At 38.1% G+C, this 25,887-nt stretch overlaps 1 protein-coding gene across 1 annotated transcript in view; it reads right to left on the reverse strand.

Moving 5' to 3' along the window:
* The window catches only part of SPAG17 (sperm associated antigen 17), an 89,166-nt gene that overhangs the window by 3,245 nt on the left and 60,034 nt on the right, over nucleotides 1–25,887 (reverse strand). Inside the window, exons 25-46 of the mRNA XM_066569620.1 lie at nucleotides 24,232–24,352; nucleotides 22,042–22,397; nucleotides 19,523–19,655; nucleotides 18,059–18,252; nucleotides 17,636–17,780; nucleotides 16,334–16,488; nucleotides 15,754–15,930; nucleotides 14,863–14,984; nucleotides 14,567–14,697; nucleotides 12,858–12,985; nucleotides 12,328–12,507; nucleotides 10,586–10,699; nucleotides 9,049–9,094; nucleotides 7,458–7,554; nucleotides 6,970–7,017; nucleotides 5,544–5,646; nucleotides 4,902–4,998; nucleotides 3,940–4,035; nucleotides 3,665–3,810; nucleotides 3,034–3,200; nucleotides 2,112–2,172; nucleotides 811–964 (exon numbers count right to left, since the gene is read on the reverse strand). Coding sequence (XP_066425717.1) covers nucleotides 811–964; nucleotides 2,112–2,172; nucleotides 3,034–3,200; nucleotides 3,665–3,810; nucleotides 3,940–4,035; nucleotides 4,902–4,998; nucleotides 5,544–5,646; nucleotides 6,970–7,017; nucleotides 7,458–7,554; nucleotides 9,049–9,094; nucleotides 10,586–10,699; nucleotides 12,328–12,507; nucleotides 12,858–12,985; nucleotides 14,567–14,697; nucleotides 14,863–14,984; nucleotides 15,754–15,930; nucleotides 16,334–16,488; nucleotides 17,636–17,780; nucleotides 18,059–18,252; nucleotides 19,523–19,655; nucleotides 22,042–22,397; nucleotides 24,232–24,352 — 2,971 coding nt within the window. The remainder of the gene's footprint in view (nucleotides 1–810; nucleotides 965–2,111; nucleotides 2,173–3,033; nucleotides 3,201–3,664; nucleotides 3,811–3,939; nucleotides 4,036–4,901; nucleotides 4,999–5,543; nucleotides 5,647–6,969; nucleotides 7,018–7,457; nucleotides 7,555–9,048; nucleotides 9,095–10,585; nucleotides 10,700–12,327; nucleotides 12,508–12,857; nucleotides 12,986–14,566; nucleotides 14,698–14,862; nucleotides 14,985–15,753; nucleotides 15,931–16,333; nucleotides 16,489–17,635; nucleotides 17,781–18,058; nucleotides 18,253–19,522; nucleotides 19,656–22,041; nucleotides 22,398–24,231; nucleotides 24,353–25,887) is intronic.

The following is a 25,887-nucleotide window of genomic DNA, read 5'->3' on the forward strand; positions in this document are numbered from 1 at the left end:
CTGGGGAGTTTCAATGTCACATCTAGAGCATATAAAGCCTCAGAAGGGTTGCTGTTACTCTGGTCAGGCTCGGAGTATCCTGAAATTCTCCTTTCTTTGGTAAGGGTGGTCCTTACTCTGAATGACATTTCTGGCATGTTTGGATGTAGTTTGCCTTGCTATTTCTTTTATAGGTTTCCAGAGGACCCTTTCTCCCAGACTTCTAAGTGTAAATTTGATTAAATGTCAAACAGAACTTCACCTGGAGGACAAGGGAAATAGAAATAATAGCTACTGACTTGGCTTTTTTACTGTACTGCTGTCATGAATAAAACAATTGAAAAGCCCACTGAATCCACCCAGGCTCATTTCTGGCAGCATTCATGTGCTTCTGTGCTCGCATCTTTGCTGCTGCAGGGATTGTCCCATTTGCCGGTTCAGTGTCTGGATGATACGTCATTTTGTTGCTCATGAGATTTATCACCAGATGCTACCAGAGATTCAAAAAGCATAATAAAGTATTTTCATGAGGGGTGGTGGGAAAGAGTTCCTATTATTTTCATTTAGTTTTAAAAGCAACATTTTTCTGAGTTGCTCTTCTTCCTTTCCCCACTTTTAAAACCACGTTATTCTGATGTAAAATGTGTTTGGCATCAGAATCTTAAATTATTCATTTGTTGTGCTTTTGAAAGCACCCATTTGTGTATTTCTGAAAAGGACAGTAAAGCTTGCTACTGCAACAGCCTACACTGGAAACAATGCTTGAGGCTCCCAACAGTAAGATGATCCCCAGGGTCGATGCTATGAGGTGTGTGTGAGAAATAAGACAACAAAGGATATTTGCTTTCACAGGCAGGAGTAGAGTTTCAGTTTCTGTTATTATTTCAATATTATGGGAAACTTCTTCAAGGCCACCAGTGTCTTTCCCTCCAATCAGCATGGCAAAAATCTCTATCTCCAGTTCAGCCTGCAAGCCTGCTGCCACCTGGGAGAGACAGAGAATGACTCACAGGTAAGGTGCAAGTTTCATACATGGTCCCCTCCAGCAGTCCTTGGAGCTGGTGGTTGATGCCCCAAGCCTGTCAGTGTTAGAGGCATTTGGACAGTGTCTTTAATAGTATGCTTTAATTTTTGGCTAGCCCTGAAGTGGTCAGGCAGTTGGACTAGAGGGCCATTGTAGGTCCCTTCCCTATGAAATAGAATAAAATATTCTCTTCTGTTCTAAAAAGAACATAAAGGTAGGGAGATACAAAAGGGGCAGATGTGAGGAGAAAAGAAAAGAATGGAAATTATTCCAGCCATCTAGATGGATTTCTATAAGGCCTTTGACACAGTCCTCCACACCATCCTTCTCTCTCAACTGGAGCCTTTAAAGATCCCTTCCAACCAACACCATCCTATGATTTTAAGTACTGAGTTGTGGCTAAGGCTCTGGACTAGGAGGTTTGATTTGCATTCTGGCACTGCCTCTGCACAAGTCATTGCTTCTTGATTCCATGCATTGACAAGATATTGCCTGGTATTACGTGGATGCCATGGGGAGAGTGGCCAGCACTATTTATTGAGGGATAGCATGCAGGTAAAAAGAGAGACTGAACAAAAGTAGAAAGAATGAAAGTTTCCTTAGTGAAATAATGTGCTATGGTGCTTTGCTAGATAAAAAACTTAAGGTGGAGAACAGTTGGAAGCAGGAGAAGAAAGGATTGAGGCAATAGTTTACTAGGTTCAAATCCTGAGGGTATCAGGACAGGAAGTTAAGTCTAGACATAAGACAGAGCAGATATAACAAACACCCTAAGCAGAAGGCAAAACTCACAGGCAGTGGTAGAGTAGTCCTGTTTGCTTTGAAAAAGCTCTCTATTACTTCACTGTTTGACCTGCTGCTTTCCACTGAACTTAACATTTTTATCACTCTGCATTCTGGCACAGGCTGAGACTCGAGTGCATGGAGGACTTAGCTGAAGGTGGCAGAGGGACGGTGGAAGACAGCATCGCTTCAAGTAACCTTAAACAAAACTGTGTACCCTGGCAGCTCTATTCCCAGACAGCTGCTGTCCCAGAAAGGTGCCCTAGCTAGCCCGAGGGCCAGCTGAGTCTAGAAAAAACCCCAAAAGCTATCCTGTGTAACCTACAGGTCCTGGTGTGTACATCACTCTCAGTCCTGTGTACGGAGGCGGCTGCTTCACCCGAAACCTGTCAGAAAGAGAAGAGAATCAGTTTGCCAGAAACTGTTTCAGGCAGGAGAAATCTCATCGAGGCTGTCTGCTTTTCCTCTGCTTTTTTAAATGACAGCAGAATTTCTTAGCTCATCCTTTCCATCATAATGTACAAGTTGGACTACAGCAATTCCTGGGCTTCTTGCCAAGGCTCAGGTTTCTAACAAAAAAACCCCAAAGGAGCAGATGAATGGGCCAAAGTAAGCCTTCAAAGAGCTTGTTAACACTGCCTGGTCCTTATAAGAGAATGTGAAACAGCACCATTTTAAATCTGCACATTCAAAGGTAGCTGAAGTACAAACAGCTTCTTGGCAAACACCTGTGTGTTGCAGACCCAAAAGTTCATAACAATCTTTATTAAATGTCCTTTGATGTGGTTCTATTGCAGGAAGCATGATACTGGTATGAATTTTGTGCAAATAATCTTTAATTAAATGGTACCAACTAAAGCAGAAGTTTTGCTTCTTCATTTCTTACTGATTGTTTCACATCTGACTCAGTCCTTTTGTGAATGCAATTTCCTACTGTTCAGATTTTTTTGTTTAAAGATCATTAGATAAGGTATGACCTTTACTTTTGCATTGCTCTGGAACTGATCCTGCAGATTTCATTCCCCCTTACCAGCATGCCCTTGCACCAGAAGCTGTTAAAGCAAAGGCAGTAGAAGAGGCATTCCTAGGATATGGCTCCATCTTATGGAAAGCTCTGGCAGACCTATGAAGTGGCTGTGAGAATTCCTGAGCTTTCTCTGAGTGGTGGGTCCAGAGAAACTATACTTAATTTTTGTCAGGATCTATTTGGAGAGATAAAAACCAGGGTACTAAGAATTCAAACTAACCTTGAGAAGTTCACACCAACATTCTTCATGATTACAGTGGTTGCATAGGTGCAGCCTTCCTTTAGCACTCCAAATATCACTCTGGGTGGGATGAGATGGAATTTGGTAAGATCCTGTCTTGTTGCAAGAGAAGATGTGCTGACCTTTCCTGAGGCAGGATCTTCTATCTTTGCAAACAAAATATGAGACAAAGAGAAAGTTGGTGGCCATTAAGTCAGGTAGAGAATTACTTAACCTATATTTAACCTCTGTCCACTCACCCTGAAGAATTACAAAAAGACATCCTAATTGAGTAAGAACTTAAGCAGCACTTTGAATACTGTCTGGAAATTTATACTGGTTTGAGTTTTCAGATGCATGAAGCCATTGAGGTGTCACAGGGAAAATGGGGAAAGCTCTGCTCTTTTGGAAACAGAGCTTTCATGTAGGTGCCTGATGCAGAATGAGTTTTTCCTAGCAGTTGAGAGGAAAGGTACTTCTAGAATTGCCAGTAAACATAAATAAATTGCAACAGCCATGTTACAGTAAATACATTCAAAATATCTGCCAGCATTGCTCCAGGGTGAAGATTTTATGGAAAAGAGGTCACTCAGAGGACATGAATATTGACAAGAAAGATGTTATTTTTTACCTTTTTATTTGGTATGGTGTTTGGTTTTTTCCCCTGAAGGCATGATGGTAATATTACTCTCTCTTTTCTTGTCTGTCCTGTAACATCCACCATCAGACTTGGAATTTTCTGTTGAAAGGCTGTCTCTTTTGCTCCCTCAGCCTTGTCTGGAAGGGAAAGATTTCCAAAAGCATGAAAAAGTGACAGATGGATTGAAATTCATATTGCAAATATTGTGTCAGAAGTTATAAAAAGATACCGAGCTGCTCCAGCTATGTTCTGGAAGGCAGGTGTACCTGTTGTGCTGCTGGAACCATCATCTTGTTTGGAAGGATCCTGCAGGGGAAGGCCACATGAAAGTGATGATTCACTTGTGGTATCAAGAAATTCAGCTGCTAAAGGGAAAATAATGGAACACTGAGTCGAGTGTTTTTTATTATCAAAATCCTTTTCATAAACATGTGAAAAACAACATCAGTCTTTAGCACTTTAATTTACACAGTCTTGGAAAGCTTCTACAAAACCATGAGAGGCTGGGAAATTCTGCATGAAACGTTTTGTCTACTGGACCACAGGGATCTCAAAAATGCCTATTGTGTGATTAGTCATTTCTTGTTCTCTGGCTAACTGAGCTATAAGCCCTAAAGGACTAAAAGAAAATCCTGCACAGCTCTTATGGTGATTGAAAATGAGGAAATATGGGAATAAGTGGGGGTCTGATAAAGCCCCACAGAGGACTATTTTCCTGATATGAATCTTTGCTGTGTATGACTTTTAATCTCACTGTATAATTTCAGTAACTTGTCAGGCTGCTTTTTAAACAGAACTGAAATATTCCTCTCAGATCTGAAAAGCTGAAGCTTAGATAATGATCCCTCTTTCCCTGCTTCCTGTCACAGAGTCACTGCTTTCCTCCTATGTCCTCCAATCTATCTTTAGCCTGAATGTTTCCTAGTCCATATTGCTTTTGTACCAGTTCCCTCTTACCACTGAGTTTCAGAAATAAATCTCCCATATTTTTCCTACAGTCATACTAGTTATTTTCTAAACTTGGCCTCCTTGGCTCTTGCTCACCCGCCCCTAACTATTATTTATTCCATTCAAGATTCTTGAGCATTTTTCATCTATCCAATTCTCATTCATAGCACAATTCTTCAGCTTAGCATCCAAAGCTGATGGTTCTTCCACATTCAATGATGTCTGCAAGGGCTTCTTCCTCCTGAAGAAGATACAAAACTGATGCCAGACAGTCAATTACCTCCACTGGGTTCTCTTATCAGCCTCAGAGGCCAAGTCTCACATGTTTCTTTTTGAAGTGGAGGAAGTTCCTTAGACATTGCTTCCAAATCAGGAAACTGGAGGAAAGGAAGAAAGAGGGCTTAGATTTCACAACTAAACACCTAGGAAAACCAGACAGCAGACACCTTCCTCCCCTTGCAGAAAAAGAAAGGAAAAAAAATTTAAAAAAGGAATGCAAAGGAAATAAATAAGCAGAAACAAATTGGTGACTTATAAAAGAGATAGAAATAGTTACATCAGATTACAACCTACATTTCTGAGTAGGCTTTATGCACTTACAGCATTTACCAGTAGAAAAGCCCCCAAGATCACCTCTAAATTAGGAGTGTTAGTTTTACTTATTCCCTTTCTAAGAAGCAAGGAGAGGGACTTGAGGGGTAAGTAAAAAACTCCTGAGGCTGAGCTTTGCTCTGAATCAGGCTCTCTCCAGAGTTTATGTAAGGAATTTTATAGAGTTTGTTATCAGTGAACATATACCATCTTCATCTGCCACGGTTGTCTTTTGTAATGGTTTGTTGAGATATAAACCCAAAATTGTCTTTGGGAGCACGGGAGATACTAGTTGGCCTAACAGACTTTATCCAGTTTTCAGCTGCGTTACCTTTTGTTGGTAGAAGTTTTTGCCAAATTCAGATTCAAAATACGGAGCAAAAATTCCATTTATCAGTGCTGCGAATAAAGTTTTCTGTTTATCCAGTTCTTTCCTAGGGATATTTTTCACATTGTTGGTAAGGAAAAGAAAGAAAAAAAGCATTATAACTGAGTTCATCTTGTTTTTCAGTATTGTGCATCAAGAAATGGATTTGGTAAAGGCAAGTGGCATTTTCTTCCCTGGTTCATCACATGAAGTAATAGTCTTGTAATTGGCTATTTTCTTGGAGGTGAATTAAGAATTGACTGGTCAGAATGCACACAGACAGTGAGCTGCCTGCTATGAGGAGCTCCTCCTCAGAACATACCCCATTTCTCTGAACCTCATGGAACATGTCTGGGACTGCCACTGGTGTCTTTCCAACCTTCCAACAAACACTTCAAGCTAAGAATTGGTATTCCAGATGCATTGCTAAAATTTTGAAGACAAAACTCATCTAATTTCATTATTTTATCACAGAAAGACTTGATGGCTCTGTGGATACAGAAGAAGCTGTTCAAACCTCTGAAGGTAAGGTTGACCAGAGTAAAGATCAGTCATATTTTCAGCTTGATATAGCCCAGTTTTACACTATTAGAATTTCACTGACTTGCAGCAGGGTCTAATATCAGCTATAAAATGATCAGTCTTAATTATACTGAGAGTTTAAACACTGGTTTTAGAGCCAGAATTGCACATGATGTTCTTGGGTGCTGACTGCTCAGATTTATATATTGAAATTATTTTTTATAGGATCCAAAACAGTGTGAAATGCTATATGAAAATGTAACTCTGAAATTCTAAAAGGCTTTTTTATCTCATGCAAATCAGAAATAATTAAGAAGCAATATGGAAAGCCTCACATGCAGTGCTGTGTCCACTTTTGACCTGTCTGGTGCACAAAAGGGCCACAAAGATGATTAAGGGTTTGGAAGACCTTTCATGTGAGTAGAGGCTGAGAGAGCTGGGACAGTTTTGCCTAGAGAAGCTTTGAAGCACCACCATGTGAGATATGTCTGGGGTTCTATTTGAAAAAATCAGCTTTTATTTGTGGAATACCTGAATCTTAACCTAAAGCATCAGCATTTGAAAATATTAATATACAGTATTTTCTACACTAGTGGCAGAAGCAGAAAAGAAAACAAAGGGCTTCTGACTTCAGCCTTGGTTTGCATAGTGTAAGTTAACAGTAATGCTGCTGGGTTTTGGGAGAAAAAAAAGACAAAAGAAAGAGACTCAAACCACTTTTTCAGCATTTCTGTTGAGCAGAAAATACCACATTATTTGCAGGCAAGGCATTGCACCATCACCAGAGACCTGGTGAAATCAGTAACATTCTTTACAAAAGCAGATTAAGCTGGCTCATAAAAGAACTTGATCCTACTAATATTATTACCTGGTCTCTTCCAGTTTGCTTTTCCACTTGGATTTTACTCCTTCTGGACTGAATCACCCGGAAGAAAAAAAGAGAGAGTAGTGGGAATGAGAAAACCAGTAGTCTTCTATAAATATAAAAATATTTACAAGATAACCCTGGAAAGAAAATGCTTTTCATGAGAGTATGTTATGTAAACACTTCAGGTGGCTTCTGACTCAGACTTGTATGGTTTGCACAAAAGTGTTTGCTCATATCTGCATTTTTATTAGATCATTCAATCCAAGAAATATGCAAAATCCTTTCCCAACAAACTTTGAATTATCTTTCAGATATGGAAAGAGAGCCATAGAGGGACAAAATAATCACAGGACAAGACAGTAAAACATTGCCATATGTATCTAGGGATGTAGATTCCAGCCCTTAATGACAGTCAGTAAAGCACAGTGTGCTTGGCTTCACCCTTTGTGTTATTTCCATTTGCACCAGTCCTCGCTGCTCTGTCCTACCTGTGCTGCTGGTCCTGTCTGTGTGCAGTGCTTGCCTTCCCTGTGTGATCCTGGGCAGGAGGAGCCACTGCCTGCTCATACAGCTGGCTCACACAGGCTGCAAGGGGAAGGGCATTGCTGAATGGGCTTGCTCTGCTGCACAGGGTTACGAAAAAAAACCATCAAAGGATATTTTTTTAAATGCATCTTTCTGCCACTTTATGGAAACCTAACAGAATCTTTGTTACTGTGAGGGAAAAGGCAGAAAGAACTTCATTCCAAAATCAAGATCAGAGCATTAACAGATAAGAAATTGAATTCAATATTGAAAGGAGAAAAAGCAGATTAGGTTCACACTCCCACCCTGTATTTCCTGACATATTTTTACATTCCTTCAAGATACAAATACCTGTGAATAGGAAAAGTTGCTGACATTCAGCCACTCTCTAATTGGGGTGCTCTGAGGTCTTTATCTACAGCTGAAGAAAATAATGTGGGCTTTCAGGGACCCTTATTACATTTAGCTTGCTTAAGCTTGCTTGTGCTTAATTGAGGCTGTGAAGCAGCCATAATCAACATTCTCATGGAAGGAACTGCTAGTTCAATATATATAATGGAGAAATGCCAGCCTTTCCACATTTAATATTGTGACCAGCTCTGGGGCTTTATTAAAGAGTTGCCCTGTCCTCTGACATATTTTATAAAGTGTGTTGTTTACTTTATACTTTGAAGCTAAATCATGGGTCCAAAGAAATTTCCTTGTCTAAAAACAATTTTCTGTGGTGAAGTTTAGGAGATGTGAGTATTTGAGAGATATGGTCCTATTAGACTATGACAATATCTCTTAGTGTTCTGGGAATTACATGAGTTCAGACTTCAAAATGTGGGGGTTTTTTGGTCAGCTTCTTCACCATAAAACATGATTTTATTTTTCAGCTTTTTCCATTTTTACATGTTTCAAAGAGGTTTTCTTTCCCACTATCTTCTTCATTAGCAATACTACATTAAAATTGCAGCTCCATTTAAGAGGAAACTCTTCAGCAAGCATTTGTTGCAGCAGTTTCTGTTTATTTTGCACAGTATGATGTTTTTGACAAGTAGAAATATTCTTGACAAGGAAAATAACATTTTAAAGATGAGCATCACAAGGGGATAGAATGTAATGAATTTTTCTACAGAAAAGGGTTATGGGTTTTTATAAGAGATAACTTTTATTTGTACATCTTGATGTACAAATGTGATGTGATGGGTTGAGATTAGATTTTGAAGTGTAATAAATAACTAGGATTTACTTAGTTGCTTTGAAAAACTTGTCTGAAAAGTTGTTACTTGCATAAAAATAGCCAAGTATTGTCATAGTTCTTACACCTAAGAAAACTCACTACATGAAAATGTCAAATACACATGCCTAAAGCCAGGAATTATTTTTCAGACATACTGGATCACTGATGCTAAGAAGTCCTAATCACCTGTGAGAGTCACACAGAAGCATGTACATAGTACATAGATGAATTCACCTTTATATTGCCTCTTTAAAAATAATAGTACAATACTTTTAAACTTATTATGATATTTTTAATTTTAAAAGTACAGGTATTCAAATTTTTATTACCTCTATCACTGAGCTTTTCAGTTGATTTCTTCCAGTGAGGGAGGGACTGCAATGAAGAAGGAATAACTGTGACTACATGAGAAATAAAATTCACAACAACATCTTATTCAGAGGATTTATATTATAAACAAGTGCTATCTTCTTATCCCCATTCTTGAGGTCACATTGTCAGGTATTTCAGTGTGTCAGAAAACATACGCGGGGAAAAAAGGATATGAAGTACAATTTCCCTGTTCTAAACAGGTATTTGTCTCCTTCTTGATGACCCATTGCATAGATAGCTTTGTATTTTATATGCTTACTTTTTATTAGGTCATCTAAGCTAATTCCTAATCAAACTGAAATCCTTTGGCAAAAAAATCTGAACGAGATATACTTATCTTGTATTAAACTTAGAATCCCAACAAGTCAAATGGGAAATGTGTTCAGGAATTTGCAGGCTTTGTTACTGAGGAGATCTCATGTGGCTGGCTTACAGTAAAGTGAATGAGGGTTAAGAGGCTCTCAAGTGTTTCGTTTATTCTCGTGCTGTCTCTGAAGCAGTTAACTGGAAAGCAGAGCTCCTGACCAGGCAGTCTGGGTTGTAACAGAGCTATTGGAGACTTGGGAGCAATGTGACACTGATTCCTGGGTCACAGCAGATGCACACTGAGACTGCTGCTCACAAAAGAGTTGTCCAATGTGAAATCTGTAACTGGAAATGAAGGTGCTGAAGGTAGCCAGGACAATCAACAATAATTAGTCACTAGACAAGTTCACTGGATCTGAGCAGCATGTGAGGTTCAGCACCTGGGCCTCATTGAAGTAAATAAATGTCTGCCTAGAGGATAGATGCAGATGGAATACTGACAGATCATTTCTTTGTCCCTTTTCCCAGAAAAGCTGTGATCCTCTTTTATTTACCCACCTTTCCCATTACCTATTCTCTCCTTTTTCTTTTTGTGTTCTAATTATCCATGAAAATTCACAGATTATATTTAAAAAAACAAAATGCTGCTCAGTAGTAATAACAATATTCCTCCAGACTGTTTTTGTATTATCCCAAAAGCAGGGTTTAAATTCTTACTATGGAAGTGGCTGTGGTTGAAATAAAAGTCTCCCATGTGCAATGACAACAGACTGGAAACATTTTCACCCTGATGTTAGGGGATATTAAAAAAAGTAAATTACTGGAAAGTAATTTTGGTCTGTGTGTTTGGGAACATATCATTCAGTAGAACTCTTGAACTGTTTTGAGCATTGCTTCCCCAAATGGCAGCAGAGCCCAGCTGAATTCAGACCAGCTGAAGGCTAAGTGTGGCTCTGCTTTACCATTAATCTCCACCAGAACTGGCTCTGTGCTGCTCTGACATTTGCTGGTTTATTAATGGATAATAATAAACTATACAATAAAAAATAATATAATAATAAATGGATAATAATAATATAAAAATACAAAATCCTTGTATTGCATTGGAAGTGGAGCTTCAAGGCTCACACTTCCAATGCAATACAAGGATTTTGTTGAAAGAAATACTTAAAAATATGATTTTCTCACTGTAACCTGTTCAAGGAGAGTTGCAGCATTCTCCTTTTCCTCTTCTGTTCTTGGTTCTTTCACATTAATCTCTTCCAGCTCATTTTCCTGCTTTAAGATGTTCTCTATATATTCCTGGTGGAACAATGAAAAAGATGCAGATGTAGGCTTAAAATAGATATTTACATTGACATAATCATTCCAACTGCTACAGAAAAGACCCTCATTTCTTTTCCCACATCTCTTTAAATCAATTGGATAGAAAAAAGGGTTTTAAACACACCACTCTGCCAGAAAGCTACATGCAGTACAGAACTTTACTAACAGACAGGTTTGTAGAAACAAATGTTTCCCACACCAGTTCTTTTTCACTTGTTTATATCTCTTTAATCTTATAGGAGATGGAGAAAGGAAGAATATTTTCCTTAAATCTTGATTTTGCTCTGACAAAGTGAAGGTGAGGCTAAAGATTTAAGACACTTCATTCTGGAAGAAAAAAGAATTAATTAAATATTGATTTATGAGCAATGAGGGTATTTTCATTGCACATTTATGCAATTGTTGCAACTGTTTTTTCAGTGCTAGTAATTGCAGTTCTTCCTTCCCAGTGTAATAAACAGCATTCATCTTTCTCTAAAAATCAACAATATATCTGGGTGATTAATAGACTTCCCTTGCCATTTTGGCGTGGAACTTTTCTTACACTGTTTGCCTTTGAAAGATCTGTATGCAAATTAAAGAATAATTTTAATATATTTATAGACTGAAAAACTGGTAACATTTCATTCTGATAGACTTGAATATCCCAAACATGTCTGGGCTGGCCAGCTGTCAATGTTTTTCTATTGCAAGCATGTTTTCTTTGAAATGTAATGTGGGGGAAAAATTATATAAATGGCTACAATATACTACTACCTTCACACATGTCACATGCTGTTAACTTACAAATTCAGTCTGCAATGCCATTATCAAAATAGTTTAAATGAATAAATTACAGGACACATATATTTTGTTATTCTCTAATTCCTAAGTAATAATGGGGTTTTGACTCTAAAATCTCTTCTAAGAGCATCTTCACAATGTGAATTAAATAAAGGAATGTTTTACACCAACACTGAGAAGGGCAAAGCTGGTCCTTTTTGGACACCATCTCAGAACACTGGCACAGGAGGTCTAGCTTGCACCCTGCTGTGAGCGAGTCACTAAGGAGGGATGACCACAAACCTTGTCAGAAGGCTACACAGCTATTTCCTAGACATGGATAGAGTAACAAACTCAGACTGAAACCTGGAAATGGTCTACACTGATTTATGAAAAAAATACATAACCAAGACGAGAGTGTGTCTCAGTGTCTCAGTGACCAAGTTACTTGCAGAATTATGGTGAGCTAGAAATTCTTGTTCAGCTTTATAGATTTAAATTCTTAAGGCTTTTTGAAGGAAAACAAACCCTAAGCAAAATAAAAGTGAAGTAACAGATATCAATATTGACAGCAAGGAAATTATATGTTAGAGTACTGTCTGTCATGTATGCTGGATTGGATCTCATGTATTTGCTCAGAAAACTAGGTTTCATAAGAGGTAAATGAAACAATTGAACTTTTTCAGAAAAACACTTACAGCACCTGTCTATGTATGAAATAATTGTTCTTCAAGCATAGTAGATTTTTCTCAGGTATATACTTCACATTTATCACACCCAATTTGTCTACTTGTTTGTTCTCTATTGCTTACTGGAAGAATGAATAAATGTGGTTGAACTACCTTGAGGGAAAGATGCAGTTTTTCTCTTAGTTCATCACAGAGTGGCTTATACTGGAATAGCTGGCGGATCTGCAGTTTTTTGGGACATTTTCGCACAGGGTCTGGCAAGGACACACGTGCTTCTCCAATGCTGAGACCCTTCCAGGCACACCTTCTCACTAGGGGACCTTTGATCTCCCCCTGAACAGAGAGGAGCAAACAAAAAGAGCAAAACCCAAAAATGCACTTATTGGCAATATGTCTCAGTTGAAAGGCATGTCACAGACCTAGACAATAAAGCCAGTAGATTCCTGGGAACAATTTATCCATCCTAAACCATCTTCATCTGCTAAGATAAACTCTCCTTAAAATTGTTAATCCCTTCACTAAGTGTAAAAGACTGGGACCATACATTCCCTGACACAGCCTACCATTTGCTCTGTCTGCTTAATAAATTGAATTTAACATTCACAATGTTTAGAGCTTCATTTCCCCACAGAGACAAACATCTATTGCTTTAACATGAAAAGACAGTTTTGAAACAATTATACCTCACGAGGAGAAGATTCTTCCTGAGTCTTTGGCTGTAGATATGGAGGAACAATACTCTCTGGTTCTTTCTTCATTACCCAGGGCGATGCTTCAGCCATAGGCCGGAGGACAGTAATACTTAAAACACCTGGTTTAAAGACACATTTTGCTAAGAACCAGTTCAAATTAAAAAAAAAAAGTGTCTCAGACCTACAGAAAAAAACACCTATCTAAAAAAAATCTTATTACTAACAGATAAGAGTCCTTGTTTCCATGGCTACATGGCTACAGATAATATCAGATCCCTGTGTTGATTATAGAATAGTGGTACAAGTTCAGCTTACTCAGCCCATTTTTAACAATAAATTGCTTATGCTACTTGCTTTGATTCTTGGTTAACAGCTCACTTTTATAGTGTGGGGATTAGCCCAAACAAGGAAGAGCACAGCATTGACCCATGAGTACTGAATACTAATCTCAGAAGTAGTACAACATATTCAGAATATGCATAATTCTTCACTGTATTTTATACTTCATGCCCTGATCACTGGATGGATTCCCTTAGAGATGATTTATTTGTATTGTTAGAATAAATTTTAATGTTCTTCAAAATATTTTTTCCAGCCCAACCCAAAAATTACTTAATCTACTATGATCCATCCTACGGGTGACCTTCAAAATGGATATCAGCACTGAGGTACTTTGTCACAATGATACAAAATTGTGAAACTTTGCTGTAAAGGCAAATAGAGCCAGTATTGTGAAAGGTGGAGCGGGAAGTCTGGAAAATCAGATGTGCTACTATTACAAACGATTGCTGGTTGTAAGTAAATTTTTTTGACTGGGATTTTGACTGGGTATGTATCCTCTCTATCTTTCTGATCTTTTCATCTTCTGCATTTTTCTGGCTCCCTCCATGTCCCTTCTTTTTTCTTTTTTCCCACAGCATAATGACTTCATTTGGTTTCTGCAATGGGGAACCAGTCATTTGTGTGAATAAAAGTATTTAAATATGTGCCACACTTTATAAGAGTAGTAACTGGGAAAGCTGTTTTATGTCATATGCTTATGACATAAATCTATGAGAAATATGTCTTAGGACTTTATGGCTTGAAGCAAACTTAACTTATTATCCTCTCATATCCAGGGGAACCATACTTTCTTCTCTTTTAAAGATATTTTGTTGTTAGCAACTACCTGTTACACCAGTGTCTTTTATAGAAACACAGCAGATCTAATTACCTTTAAAATGACAACCAACAATTCCAGGACATAATTTCTTGCATTGCTACTACATGGTGGTTGGTACCATGTAGTATTGGCTATTCCAGTCATGTTTTTTCAGCTTTTTAATGTGTATCCTTTCCAACAGACAGCCTAAAGGTCAACATCAGGGCATCATTCTCCTCATTGCTACATCACTAATGGAGACTGTGATACATTCAGCTTTTTAAATTATAAACACAAAGAATATATTTAGTTGGTAATCACTTTTATTTGTGTGACTGAGAGTGGATAAGGATATGCCATTTGTTAGTTCACTTATCCCTTAACAGTGTCCTTCAGTTAATTCTCTGCTTCCCAGAGTTTTCCCCTAAACTCCTTTCTTTCAATCCTAGAAGTGTGGACACTTATTTACAAGGGTAAAAACATTTCCTGCCCGTATAAGAGTTTTGAAACTTTTCAATTCTTTCTATTAGTAGTCTGTCAGAGAAGAAACCTTTTCTACCTGGCTGTTCTTGTACAAGATCCTGCAAGACTGCAGTGGCAGGATCACTGCAGGCCTCAGCCATATACTCGTGTACATCCTTTGTTCGCAGGAGCTCCGTTCCAGAACCATCCGCAGAGATGATGAAAAACCTGCACAGCCAAACATATGAATGGGGCTCTATCAAGAGAGCAGAACTCCAGCATGATGGCATCAAATGTGCAAATACAGAGTACTGAGCAAAGGGAGCACAAATCCATGAACTCTGTAAAATACTATGAAGAAAAGTGTTAACCTATGAATGCAATGCAGTTTACCTGGGGACATGCTCATTATCAGTGATAGGTTTGTTAACATCATCTGCTGCTGGACTCCTGTCCTCCTTGTCATCAGAGCCACTGCTGGGAACACACACATCTGTGCTGCCATCAGCCAGGACCTATAGCAGAAATTATGTGAAATTACTTGAGTTAAAAGATACTTTTAAAACAGTGACTTGCTGGAGAACTTTAACATAGCCTAGCCCAGTGAAAGAGACAGAAAAACACATTTCACAATGAGCGACTGGAAACTCACAGGAAAAAGAAATAAAGAGGAAAACTGACAGGACAGTAAAACCCCCACAACATTTCTTGAAAGACATGCTGTATCATAAATACTAATATCACATGCTGGTATTTAATAAATTCCCAAGGACTGTTACACAAAAATACTCACTCACTGGTCAAGCCAGGTAACTGTAATAGTCAAGACAGACATTGCTGTATACCTACTGAGTGAACTTCAACAGTATTTTCCTTCTTGAAAATACTATGTGCTTATTAACTAAGGTAACATTAACATTCTTGTTTGAATAAGCAAGATAACCAACAATGACCTAAAAAGGAATAATAATGCCTTTTTCAAGATCCAATTTAAATAAGGGTGATTCAAAGCACAGTCCACTAACTGAATCTGACACCACCTAGTTTTTAATCCTCACTTGCAGAGCTGATTATTTGCTATAGTACAAATGATGCTAATTAAAGGTGAGCTAAATTGTACACCATGTGTTCTGTTTCAGTCTCTCTAAAGAGGGATAAATATAAAAAAAGAATATCTATCACACAGTCAAGAAGATATCAGAGACCTGATTACAAGGTTACAGTTTGACTTTGAGAGAAGTTTATAATAGAATGCAAAAACTTGTTTTCTTCCATGTATTTTACCTTGAAAGTATTTCCTTCAGGATCCATCATCTCACAAATAGTGCTGGAAGTGTGTTTCATAATGTATCTCCCTGCTTGTTTCTCTTCTTCCTTGCTGCTGAAATCATAAACTTCATGGCTATAAACTGCTGAGCAATCTTCATCAAAGAAAAGAAAGCCTCCCTTTCTGGGTAAAACCTATGACAGCAAAAAGGGAAGAGGTTCAATCCTCAAAGGTGAAAATTTTAATTTAAAGATACTGTGAAAATGAAGAACAGATAAAAATCAAGAGGACAGCTTTCAGACATTCAATGCTGAATCATCCACTTTAGAGGAATCAAAGGGGAGAAAGAAGGAATATGAGGTAGGCTTATCTGAGTCTCTGTGATATTTAACTTCAGGAGATTTAAGACTGTGATTTAAATACACTGTACATTTGTGAGTAAGTATCTAAACATTGGCAGAGTATGAAAGAGATAGAGGAATAGGGACTAGTGAAGACTACAGAGAAGGGAGGTAATGAAGATGAGAGCTGCTAATGGCAGGGAACTTGGAACACAGAGATTAAACATCACTGTCACAAACGAAAAATAATTCCCACCTGATATGTTCCCTGTGGCTTTGCTACAATAGATGTCCCATCTCCAAAGATAGTACAACAGGTACCATCCTCACAATTTGTTATAACAGTAGCAAACTCAGGATTCTCTACTCGTGTACCTTTGCGCTTCTTTGCGATGGCATCTGAGGGTTCACCTAAGAATTAATGCAGAACAATGAGACAGGAGCACAAGAATCATGGATATGTCTTAGGATTCAATTTGCTTTTTCTCTCATAGTTCTGGATCTTTATCTTTTCAGTGCAAGACCTTCATAAACTTCATAGCATCCTTTATCACATATTTTTACATTATGTAAACAATATGCAATCTTTTAAGTTCTGGACTGTGAATTCAATATAGGAAAACCCAACAGTAAAAAATATCTGTAACCATCTGTAGCTGGCCAGGAAAGTACACTCTAATGTATCAAGTATGGTACTAACCATAATGATCTGCATATTTGTAATATACAAGTTGGATCACTGAAATTCTTTGTGCCTGTAATACAAACTCTAAAATGTGAAGAAATTCCTATTCAGCAACACAAATCTTGGAAAACAAATGATAAAAGGCATGTTAATCTGGTTATTGCCTTTCCATTGAAGAGATAGGCCAGTTCAAGGGATTTTGACTTTTGAAATCCCACAGGGAGATGTCCCTGAACATTTTCTGCAAAATCAATAATGGTCTTTCCCTACACTGTGTTTGAACAGTCCAGACACCCACACAGTAAATGTCCCCTTCAGTTTAATTAAGGAGGACAGGACTTGTCTTGCAAATGAAGCAGTCATACAGAATACACCACCAGCCAGAAGAGTCACAGATGACCTTTAGCCCCACTTATTTTAGGCAAATACAAGTTTCACTTTTCTTGGCAGGCCATTTTCCACAGCCATATTCAGATATTTAGTATCTCCAAGGCTGGTGAGTCCATGGCTTCACTGGGGAATAGAAGGATGCCTTGGTCCTTTCATACCTCTTCAGTTAAAACTCAACAACTTCCTTGTTATTATTAGGGTAGGGGAGAGAGGGCAATGAAATCACTAAAACCCTGGCACTGTGGTCTCATGGTGATGGAGGACCATACAGGTACGAAAGAAGGAAATTAAATTACTTGCAACAGTATAATTTTTGCATTGAATATACTGCTGAAAGAAAGTAAACAAACTAAGCCTAGACTGCACTAGTGGATCAATTATCTAGGCTACTGGTATAAACCACTTTTAGTATATATTTTGACAACTTTCTGCTTCACAAAATATTACGTGCAAGAATAGTAAGTACTCCCCTTTAGATATTACCTGTTTCCACACTACCCTCTGGTACAGAAAGGTCTTCACATTTTTCATAAAAAGTTGTTATCCTGGTACCATCAGCATGTTCTACTACTTTGTTACCATCTGGCTTTTCAACAATTATCACTTCATCTTCTCGTACAGTCATAATCTGAAAGAATGAAGGACTACTCATTTATATTGGCACTGTGATACTTGTGACAGCAGCGCCAACAATATAAGGGGTCAGGACTGAAGCACTAAAGAAGCTTGCCTACCACATTGTCATCTACTTGGGAGACAGAGGAACTCCATTTTCTTCAAAATCTAAAGCTACTGCATTTCTAACAGTGTAGGATGTTTTAAAAGAACAAATACTGCAACTTATGATTGCTAGCCCTGTCTCTTAGCTTATAGAGAGTGCTACAGTAACACCAAAGCAGTTAATACCATTCCATCAGCTGGGTTCGTGGCCTGATACATTAAGAGTGGCTTCAGATCCATTCTTGTGGCACCCTCTGTGCCCACTAGAATGCCTAATGGAGTTGTTGTTATCCAGGTTCCTGCCTTAGGTTGTGTAGAACTGGCCTTTTCAAACTCATCAGACTTCTGTGACGGTAGTGATGTCTTGTCACTGCCTTTTCCTGCAAAAACAAAAATTTCTGTATCAGACTTGATATTCTCTAAGGCAAAAGACAAAACCAGTAAAGTTCAGTTTGTGAACATTGCTTTTGACAGAATTGCAAAATGAACTATTTGACAGGCTAGAAGAAAATTACAACTCCTTCTACTCAAAGACATGATCTTGAACTAGCCTTATCTAATGTGCTTCTTACAGAAAAAGTATATAGCATGCTAATGCCAGCAGTCCTATGGTGCATCAGAAGAAAAGGATGAAGATCTCATTATGAAAGGCAATTGGAGAGATCTTATTAGGAATATTATATAGAACTCTTGTCTCCCATATTCAGGAAAAATAGACAAAGTGTATGCAAAAGACAAGAGTGTAGTCCAGAGAGCAGGCTGAAAGACTTAGAGCAATTATCTAGCAAAAAAGCACCCCTGAGACCAAAAAGAGATGAAACCTTTTACTAGAAATTTGTCAAGAATAAGCAGGGGAGAAGGTGAAAACTGATCATAAATAAAGGACAAGGAATAAAGGACATACACTAGTCAGAGATACTGAGAATTCATATTAGAAAACGGTTTGTCAGAGTTGTTCTCATCTTTGCAGGTATCTAAAGGAATATCCTAAGAAAAAGGGCTGGACTTGACTCAGAAAGTCTCTTTTTGAGACACCTTTCTCTTTGGCAGCAATTTTTATTCACCTATTTCCAATAAATTTTATGTTAATACAACAGGTCAGAATTATTCTGTGTACTAATTAATACTGACAGTGATCTTGGCCTACACTCTGAGGTATGAAGTAAACATTATTTGGTTCATTCTCAGTCAAAATACAATAAGAATGGCTATATTACCACCAAGCACATGTCCATACAACCAATTGATAAAGACCAATAGTAGGTGCCTTGGAATACACGGAGTGAGAAAGAAAAATGTATCCTCTGTGAGAGAAGCATTTCTTAATACAAAGACTAAAAACTGTAAGACAAAAGTAAGGATTTAACACTACAAGGATTTCTTTTAAAAGACTTTGTGTTTACTCTGCTACCAATGAAGTTCTTACACAACCTTTTACTTATTAGAGTCCTACCATGTTAGAAGAAAAATAAATTTGGAGTAGGAGAGAGATTATTTGCTATGAAGGTAACATAGCAGTGTGCAGCAGCTGAGTACAGATAAAATTGCATTTTCACATTGACAGAATTTTCAGACTAAAGAAATATGCTCTTTACTAAGTATCATCAGCCCTACTAACTTTATATCTGTCCAAAACACAAGAAATATTACCTTTCTTTGTGCTAGTCTCAGATAAATGGTCTGATTCTGTTAAGGGAGCTTTCCTCCATATTTCATCCGTAGGTGGGGGTAGGACAGGACCAGAATCAGGGCTATTACTCACTGTGCCATCAGCAAACAGAATCTACAGAAATCAAGGACATACTAGAGGTTAAAATAAACTCAAACACCACTAGAAAGTCTTAAAAGAATGTGTCACAAATGTGATAGTCACTACAATACTGTAGGCGATGAAGAGGAAAAAAGTAAAATCTCTCAGAATGAATACAAGAAATAAAGAAGCTATCTTGAAGAGAATTAATAGAACAGACTATTTCAGTTGGAAGGGACCTACAATGATCACCTGGTCCAACTGCCTGACCACTTCGGGGCTGACCAAGTTAAAGCATCTTGTCAATGGCATTGATCAAATGTCTCTTAAACACTGACTACCTTGGGGCATCAACCACCTTTCCAGCAAGCCTGTTCCAGTGTCTGACCACTCTTCTGCTTCCCAATGTCCAGCCTCCAGCCTGAACCTCCCATAGTGCTCCTTTGAGCCATTTCCATCTGTCCTGTCAGTGGATTCCAGCGAGAAGGGATCAGCACCTCCCTCTGCACTTCCCCTGTCAGGGAGCTGCAGAGAGCAGGAGGCTGACACTCAGCACCTGGCTCTCCAAAGCAGACAAGCCCAGTGCCCTCAGCCACTCCTCTCAGGATGCACCTGCCAGCCCTTCCACAAGCTTTGCTGTTCTCTGGACTCACTGCAGGACCTTCCCACCCCTCTGGAGTGGCGGTGCCCAGAGCTGCTCCCAGCACTCCGGGTGAGGCCGCAGCAGCGCTGAGCACAGCGGGTGATGGATGATCCCCCCTCTGCCCGGCTGTGCTCTGTGTTTGATGCCCCCAGGACACGGTTCCTGCCCTCTGGGCTGCCCGAGCACGCCCTGCTGGCTCTCACTGAGCTGCTGCTGCCCCCAGCACCCCCAGGGCCCTCCCTGCAGGGCGCTCTGCAGACTCCTCTCCCGGTTTGTACATGTGCCTGGCATTACTCTGTCCCACTCTGTCGAATCCAGGAGTTGGTTTTGTTAAATTTCATCCCATTTGTCACTGCCAGAAGGAGTGCTATTTGCTGCAGTCTGTGGATCTAATTAATGGGGACTCTTCCAATTACAAAAAGGCGTTATATAAATAAGCAGTAAAGATTATTCTTTGACCAAATGGTCATAGGTTAATGACTTTTTTTTGGTAGCATTGATAATGCATCTGTATTGACATATTGATCTGTACTGAAATATTACACATGTCTACAAGTGCTGTGAATTTTTTAGCCATTATGATAGTCAACAAAAAGAAGTCTTGGTTACTCATCAAATTATATCTGGTTTCTGAGATCCATTACACTCATCTCTTGATATGCATGTTCTCTGTGTGTCTAGATAAACTCTAGAATTACTCCAACCATCCCTAAATTAATTTATAAATACAGTAAAATGTAGAAAAGAAATGAACAACATATAGAAACAACTCTTGAAATTGTTACTGTAAGGAATAATTTATTTCTTCTTTTTTGAATGCTTATCATATGCAATAAATTTCTGATGACTCATAGACATTAAGTTAATTCAAAGAAGGACGCACTCATAATCTTTTTAAGCAAAGACTACTGCAAAATCATTTTAGGCATATAAGATCTACATTTTTTCTCTCAGGAAACAGTATATTGTGAATATATAGGCATACAGCAGCTATTTCTGAAATGGATATATTTCTCAGGAATCCTGGCAAAATGTTTTAACATCTAGTGTGATGAATAAATGTAAAGAACTTACACTAGGCATTGTGGTCTACTTAGACAGGAAAAAGAAATTCTGGAAATAAGGAATTATTTGACAGATTCTGAGTCAAATTAGATGACTCCTCTTTAATCTGTTTGCTAACTACATGAGAGTCAGAGTTAAGAAAAAAAAGTTGCTTGTGGATTGATTATAATATTTGCAAAGATAGCTTATAGCACCTAAACTGTAACAGAATTCTACACAACAAAAATATGTGTAAACAAAGCAGGTACTTAGGAATATGCAGACTTTCCCCCTGAAAATTTAGGGGAAATGTGTCTACAGGAGCTCATGTCTTTTCTGGATCCCATATGAGTGTTTGAACTGAAAAAAATATATGAATGCTTTCATATTGCCAAAAATACTCAAAGCTGAACTAATCCACACTTCAGAAGCTTAAGTTTAGGAATGCAGTTCTCTGAACCATATTCAGCTATTACCTAATCACAAAGTTGCCTAAAACCTTTTAGTGCCTGTAATTTTCATACTTAAATCTCCCTAAGTTCTGACTCTGAACAAAGCCTAGAGTACTTTAGACTTGACATGGTTGCATAATTCAGTATTACTTAACTCCATCATCTACAAACTGGACACTTCTCAATCTCAGTAGACAAAAACAAGTTTAAGGGTAATCACCTTCCATTTCATTGAACTGTACTAAAGTGCAGTGCTTGCAATGAATTCTACCAAACATACCTGGGTAGATCCATCCATCAGGTGCTTTATGACAGTTCCTTGACTAGTGATGACTCTTGACACCTCTTGCTCTTTTTGCCTCGCTGGAGGTGAATAAAGATGAGAGTCCTTTACCTTTTGGGGATAACTCTGTCTAACCATAATTTCCAGAGGAGGCCACTTAGCCTGTTCACTTTTGGTGTCTTCCTGCTTTATTTCACCTTCTGTAACCTGATGTTCCTCCTCTCCACTTGGCATAACCTCTTCCTTCTCTCCACCTGGCATAACCTTTTCCTTCTCTTCTTCATCTGCTTTGGCTTTACCTTCCTCTACTGTCTCTTTCTTTGCTTCAGTGGCAGTGGCTTCACCTTTCAAATCTGAAAGCAAACTTTGAATTAGTACTGCATGCACACATTCAAACAGTGCTACACACCCAGCACTGTGATGTCGACAGAAGATGTGCAACTTAGGTGAGACTAACCCTCCTTGGCTGAATTTGTAATCCACAGAGTAAAAGACAGACCCTGATTTCAGAGCAAAGTTCAAAACAGTCACCTACTCAGACACTTTGCATCCTCTTGTGAAGGTGGCTGTCTTTCCAAATGAAAACAAAGGGAATGTAAAGATGGATTTCTTATGGGTGCTAAACTTTTGGAAGACTAACATCATGTGAGAGGAATTCCCTAACTGCCCATAAAGGTGAAAAAAACCCCTGAGTTTCACCAAGTTTGAATTTGTAGAGAAACCCAAGTAATATATTCTGTCTGATTGAGCAAGTAAATTTCTTAGATTAAATGATGGCAGTGTTTTGAGTATGCTAAGGGGTATAATTATGGTAATTTTATTGAGAGACTCCAATGAAGTGTCTGTAATTGCTCTGTTCACCTCAACTACTCAGCATTTCAAGTTATGCTTCTTGCCAAATTATGTATCTTTGAGAACACTCTCCATGTTCATTACTTCATACCAGATTAATCAGAGCACATTTACTGAGCTGTACAGATTTGTTGTACATAGGTATTAAATGACATCTGTACATGGCTGTTCTTAGAATTAACTAGACGACAACAAAATTCACATTTCTCTCATTCAAAACCTAACAGCATGACTAAAAAACCCCAAGATTTACTACAGTTTAGAACATGCAAAGATGAATCTAACAGTGATTTTCAAAAACACTGCAGAAAATAATTATTGCAGAATATTTGTCAGGCACAGAAGCTTTAAAGTGTCCATATACCCTATCAGTCTTCTAAAGGAAATCCAATGATAAGGGCAGAAAGGCTTATTCTGGGTGTTTTCTCTGTATGTACTGGATGGCATAAACCAAAGGACTTCTGTGAAGTTTGAAACTGATTGCATCTTTTAGAAAAGAAACTGATTGCATCTTTTAGAAAAGCCACAAAAACCCCCCGATTGTAAAACAACCAGCAGCAGGGACTCCATCACAGCCTTGGTTAGTTTTGTTAATCATTCTTACCATTTATGAGTGTAACATTTTTACCAAATGAGTATAACTTAAACCTAGTACAAAGTCCTAGTTTTCAGTTTCAAGCCCCTGAAAATTGTAATAACTTTGTATACTGTGTTTACCAGCTATCACCAAAATTCTGTTTTCTTGTACTTCCAGGCTGGCACTAGTCACTCCTTTGACCTTTTCTTTGGTGCTTAAATGGAGTTCTCTGGTGAAATGAGCTCATTATAAGATACATCTTCTGATGCTTTAATCATTCTAGCCATTCTTCCCTGAATCTTTCAAATTATTAACATTTTGTCTTGGGGACTTAAGTACATATGCTTTCAAAGGAAGTGCAGACATGGGTAATGTAACCATCTTCCTGCTATCATTCAAGATTCCTCTATATATATGTATTTACTTATTGAATTTGCTTGTTTTTCTTTAGTATTCCAATCTATGTACATATTCAAATAATTATCCAACATGACTCCTAAGGGCTTTTTAGGGTTGCTACTTCCTTCCCCTCAATCTTTTATGTTCAACAACTCGTGATTCTAGATTTCATATTTGTTTGAATAAAATCATATTATTCACGTTGCAAATACTATGAAATAGACATTATGACAGACTTAGCATTCTGACATATTGAAAATATTAGAGTTACATCTAAACCCATCAATGAAGAAATAATTTTCTTCTGTAGTCTTAGCTTCTCTGAAATTCCTTACTTTGCAGTGTCTCAGAAAACTAACCTCGAAACCTTTCACCGAGGAAAGTTAATACAAGTCCGTTGGGACAGGAGACATTCAAACTCGGAAAAGCAGGAGCATCTGGCACCTCTTGTGCTTGGGGAACTGGTTCTTGCATTTCCATCTACAGAATGAAAAATTAATTAGGTTCTAGTCCACATTTTAAAATAATAAAGAAAAAATGAGAGTACAGATTTAGTCTGTATAGATTCCATTTTAACAGTGGTTTGTTTTTTTTTTTTTTAGTGCTGTCTACTACTCATATTTACCATTTTCAGAGTTTATGGATTCAGAAGTGGAAATATTAGTTATTTTCTTTGATTATGCTATCTTTCATTCACCTTGAAGAATCATCCCCTCAAAAACCTATGTAACAATAGACTACACTATGCCAGTAGTCATAAGATGAAAAAAGTTTTGGGTAGCAGACATAGGTAACAGAGAGAACTTGTCCTGGTATTATTCCATAGTCTTGCTTTTTAGGAAGAGAAATACAGGGGGGAAATGGCAGATGTTTTGCCATCTGTTTTTCAACATAAAAGATGCTGTATATTTTACAGTTAATTTACATAATATTACTGGTAATTAAGGCTACTCTCAATACTCTAAGATTGTAGTCACAGCATCATGAGGTAGAAGTCACAGAATAGGGCAGAAGTAATCCTCAGTTGTCATCTACTGCTCCCTGTCTAATGGTGAAAACAATAATCAAGTATAACTATACCGTTAGCAAAAAATTCTAATGTAAGGTATTCTAAAAATTTCCAGGGCTGGAGGTTTCCTGGTAAACTGTTCCAGGGCTTTACCTTGCTTAGCCTTACTGACATTTTCCCAGAGACTGACTTGAATCACTACTGCAGAAAATCAGTTTACTTCTAAATACCTCTGATGATACAAGCTCACATAATAGATGATGGTTATTTTTAGGTCTTTACAGAAGGCTATTCTGTCTCTCAACTCAAGATCAAAGAAACCCAAACTAATTATTTTAAATATTTCCCACTGGTTAAGTTTTCAAGACCTGTAATCTTTCTTCATGCTTTCCTTAAAACTTTCAGAGTGGCTCAAGTTTTTCTTGAAGTGCAGTATCCACAACTGGACACAATACTCCAACTGAGACTCTACCTGCCCTAAAAGAACACTAACTTCACATATTTAGCAGGCTATACTCCTCCGTATTTACATCTCAGTGGTCTTTGCCCTTCTCACAGGAAGATGGCATTGTTGACTTACGGATAGCTTCTGATCCATGACAACTCGCAGACCTTTCTCTATAGAACCGTTACTGACACAATTGTTATCCATTCTGTAGATATATACAGATTATTTATATGTAATTGTTGAACCTACCTCTTACTCCTACTGATTTGCATCCTATTTTACAGATCATGTCCACGTGAATTTGTCAAGTCCGATTTGGATTCTAATCCCATTCTCCAAAATACTTGCAGACTCAAACAGACAGGTGCTGTATGCACTAATATGGATACTCTCTATGCAAAGTAATTCCAAACCAAGTAGTTAAAAACCTTTTGGTTTAGAAGTCATCCTGACAGATTTTTAATTATAGGGCTATTTTTCGATAGGGTTCATTTGTGCCATACAATTGCTGTATGTTATGCTGAGTGCTGTTTGGCAACTCCCTACACCACGTTCCAT

The sequence above is a fragment of the Molothrus aeneus genome, chromosome 2 (assembly GCF_037042795.1).
Source record: "Molothrus aeneus isolate 106 chromosome 2, BPBGC_Maene_1.0, whole genome shotgun sequence".
NCBI lineage: Eukaryota > Metazoa > Chordata > Aves > Passeriformes > Icteridae > Molothrus > Molothrus aeneus.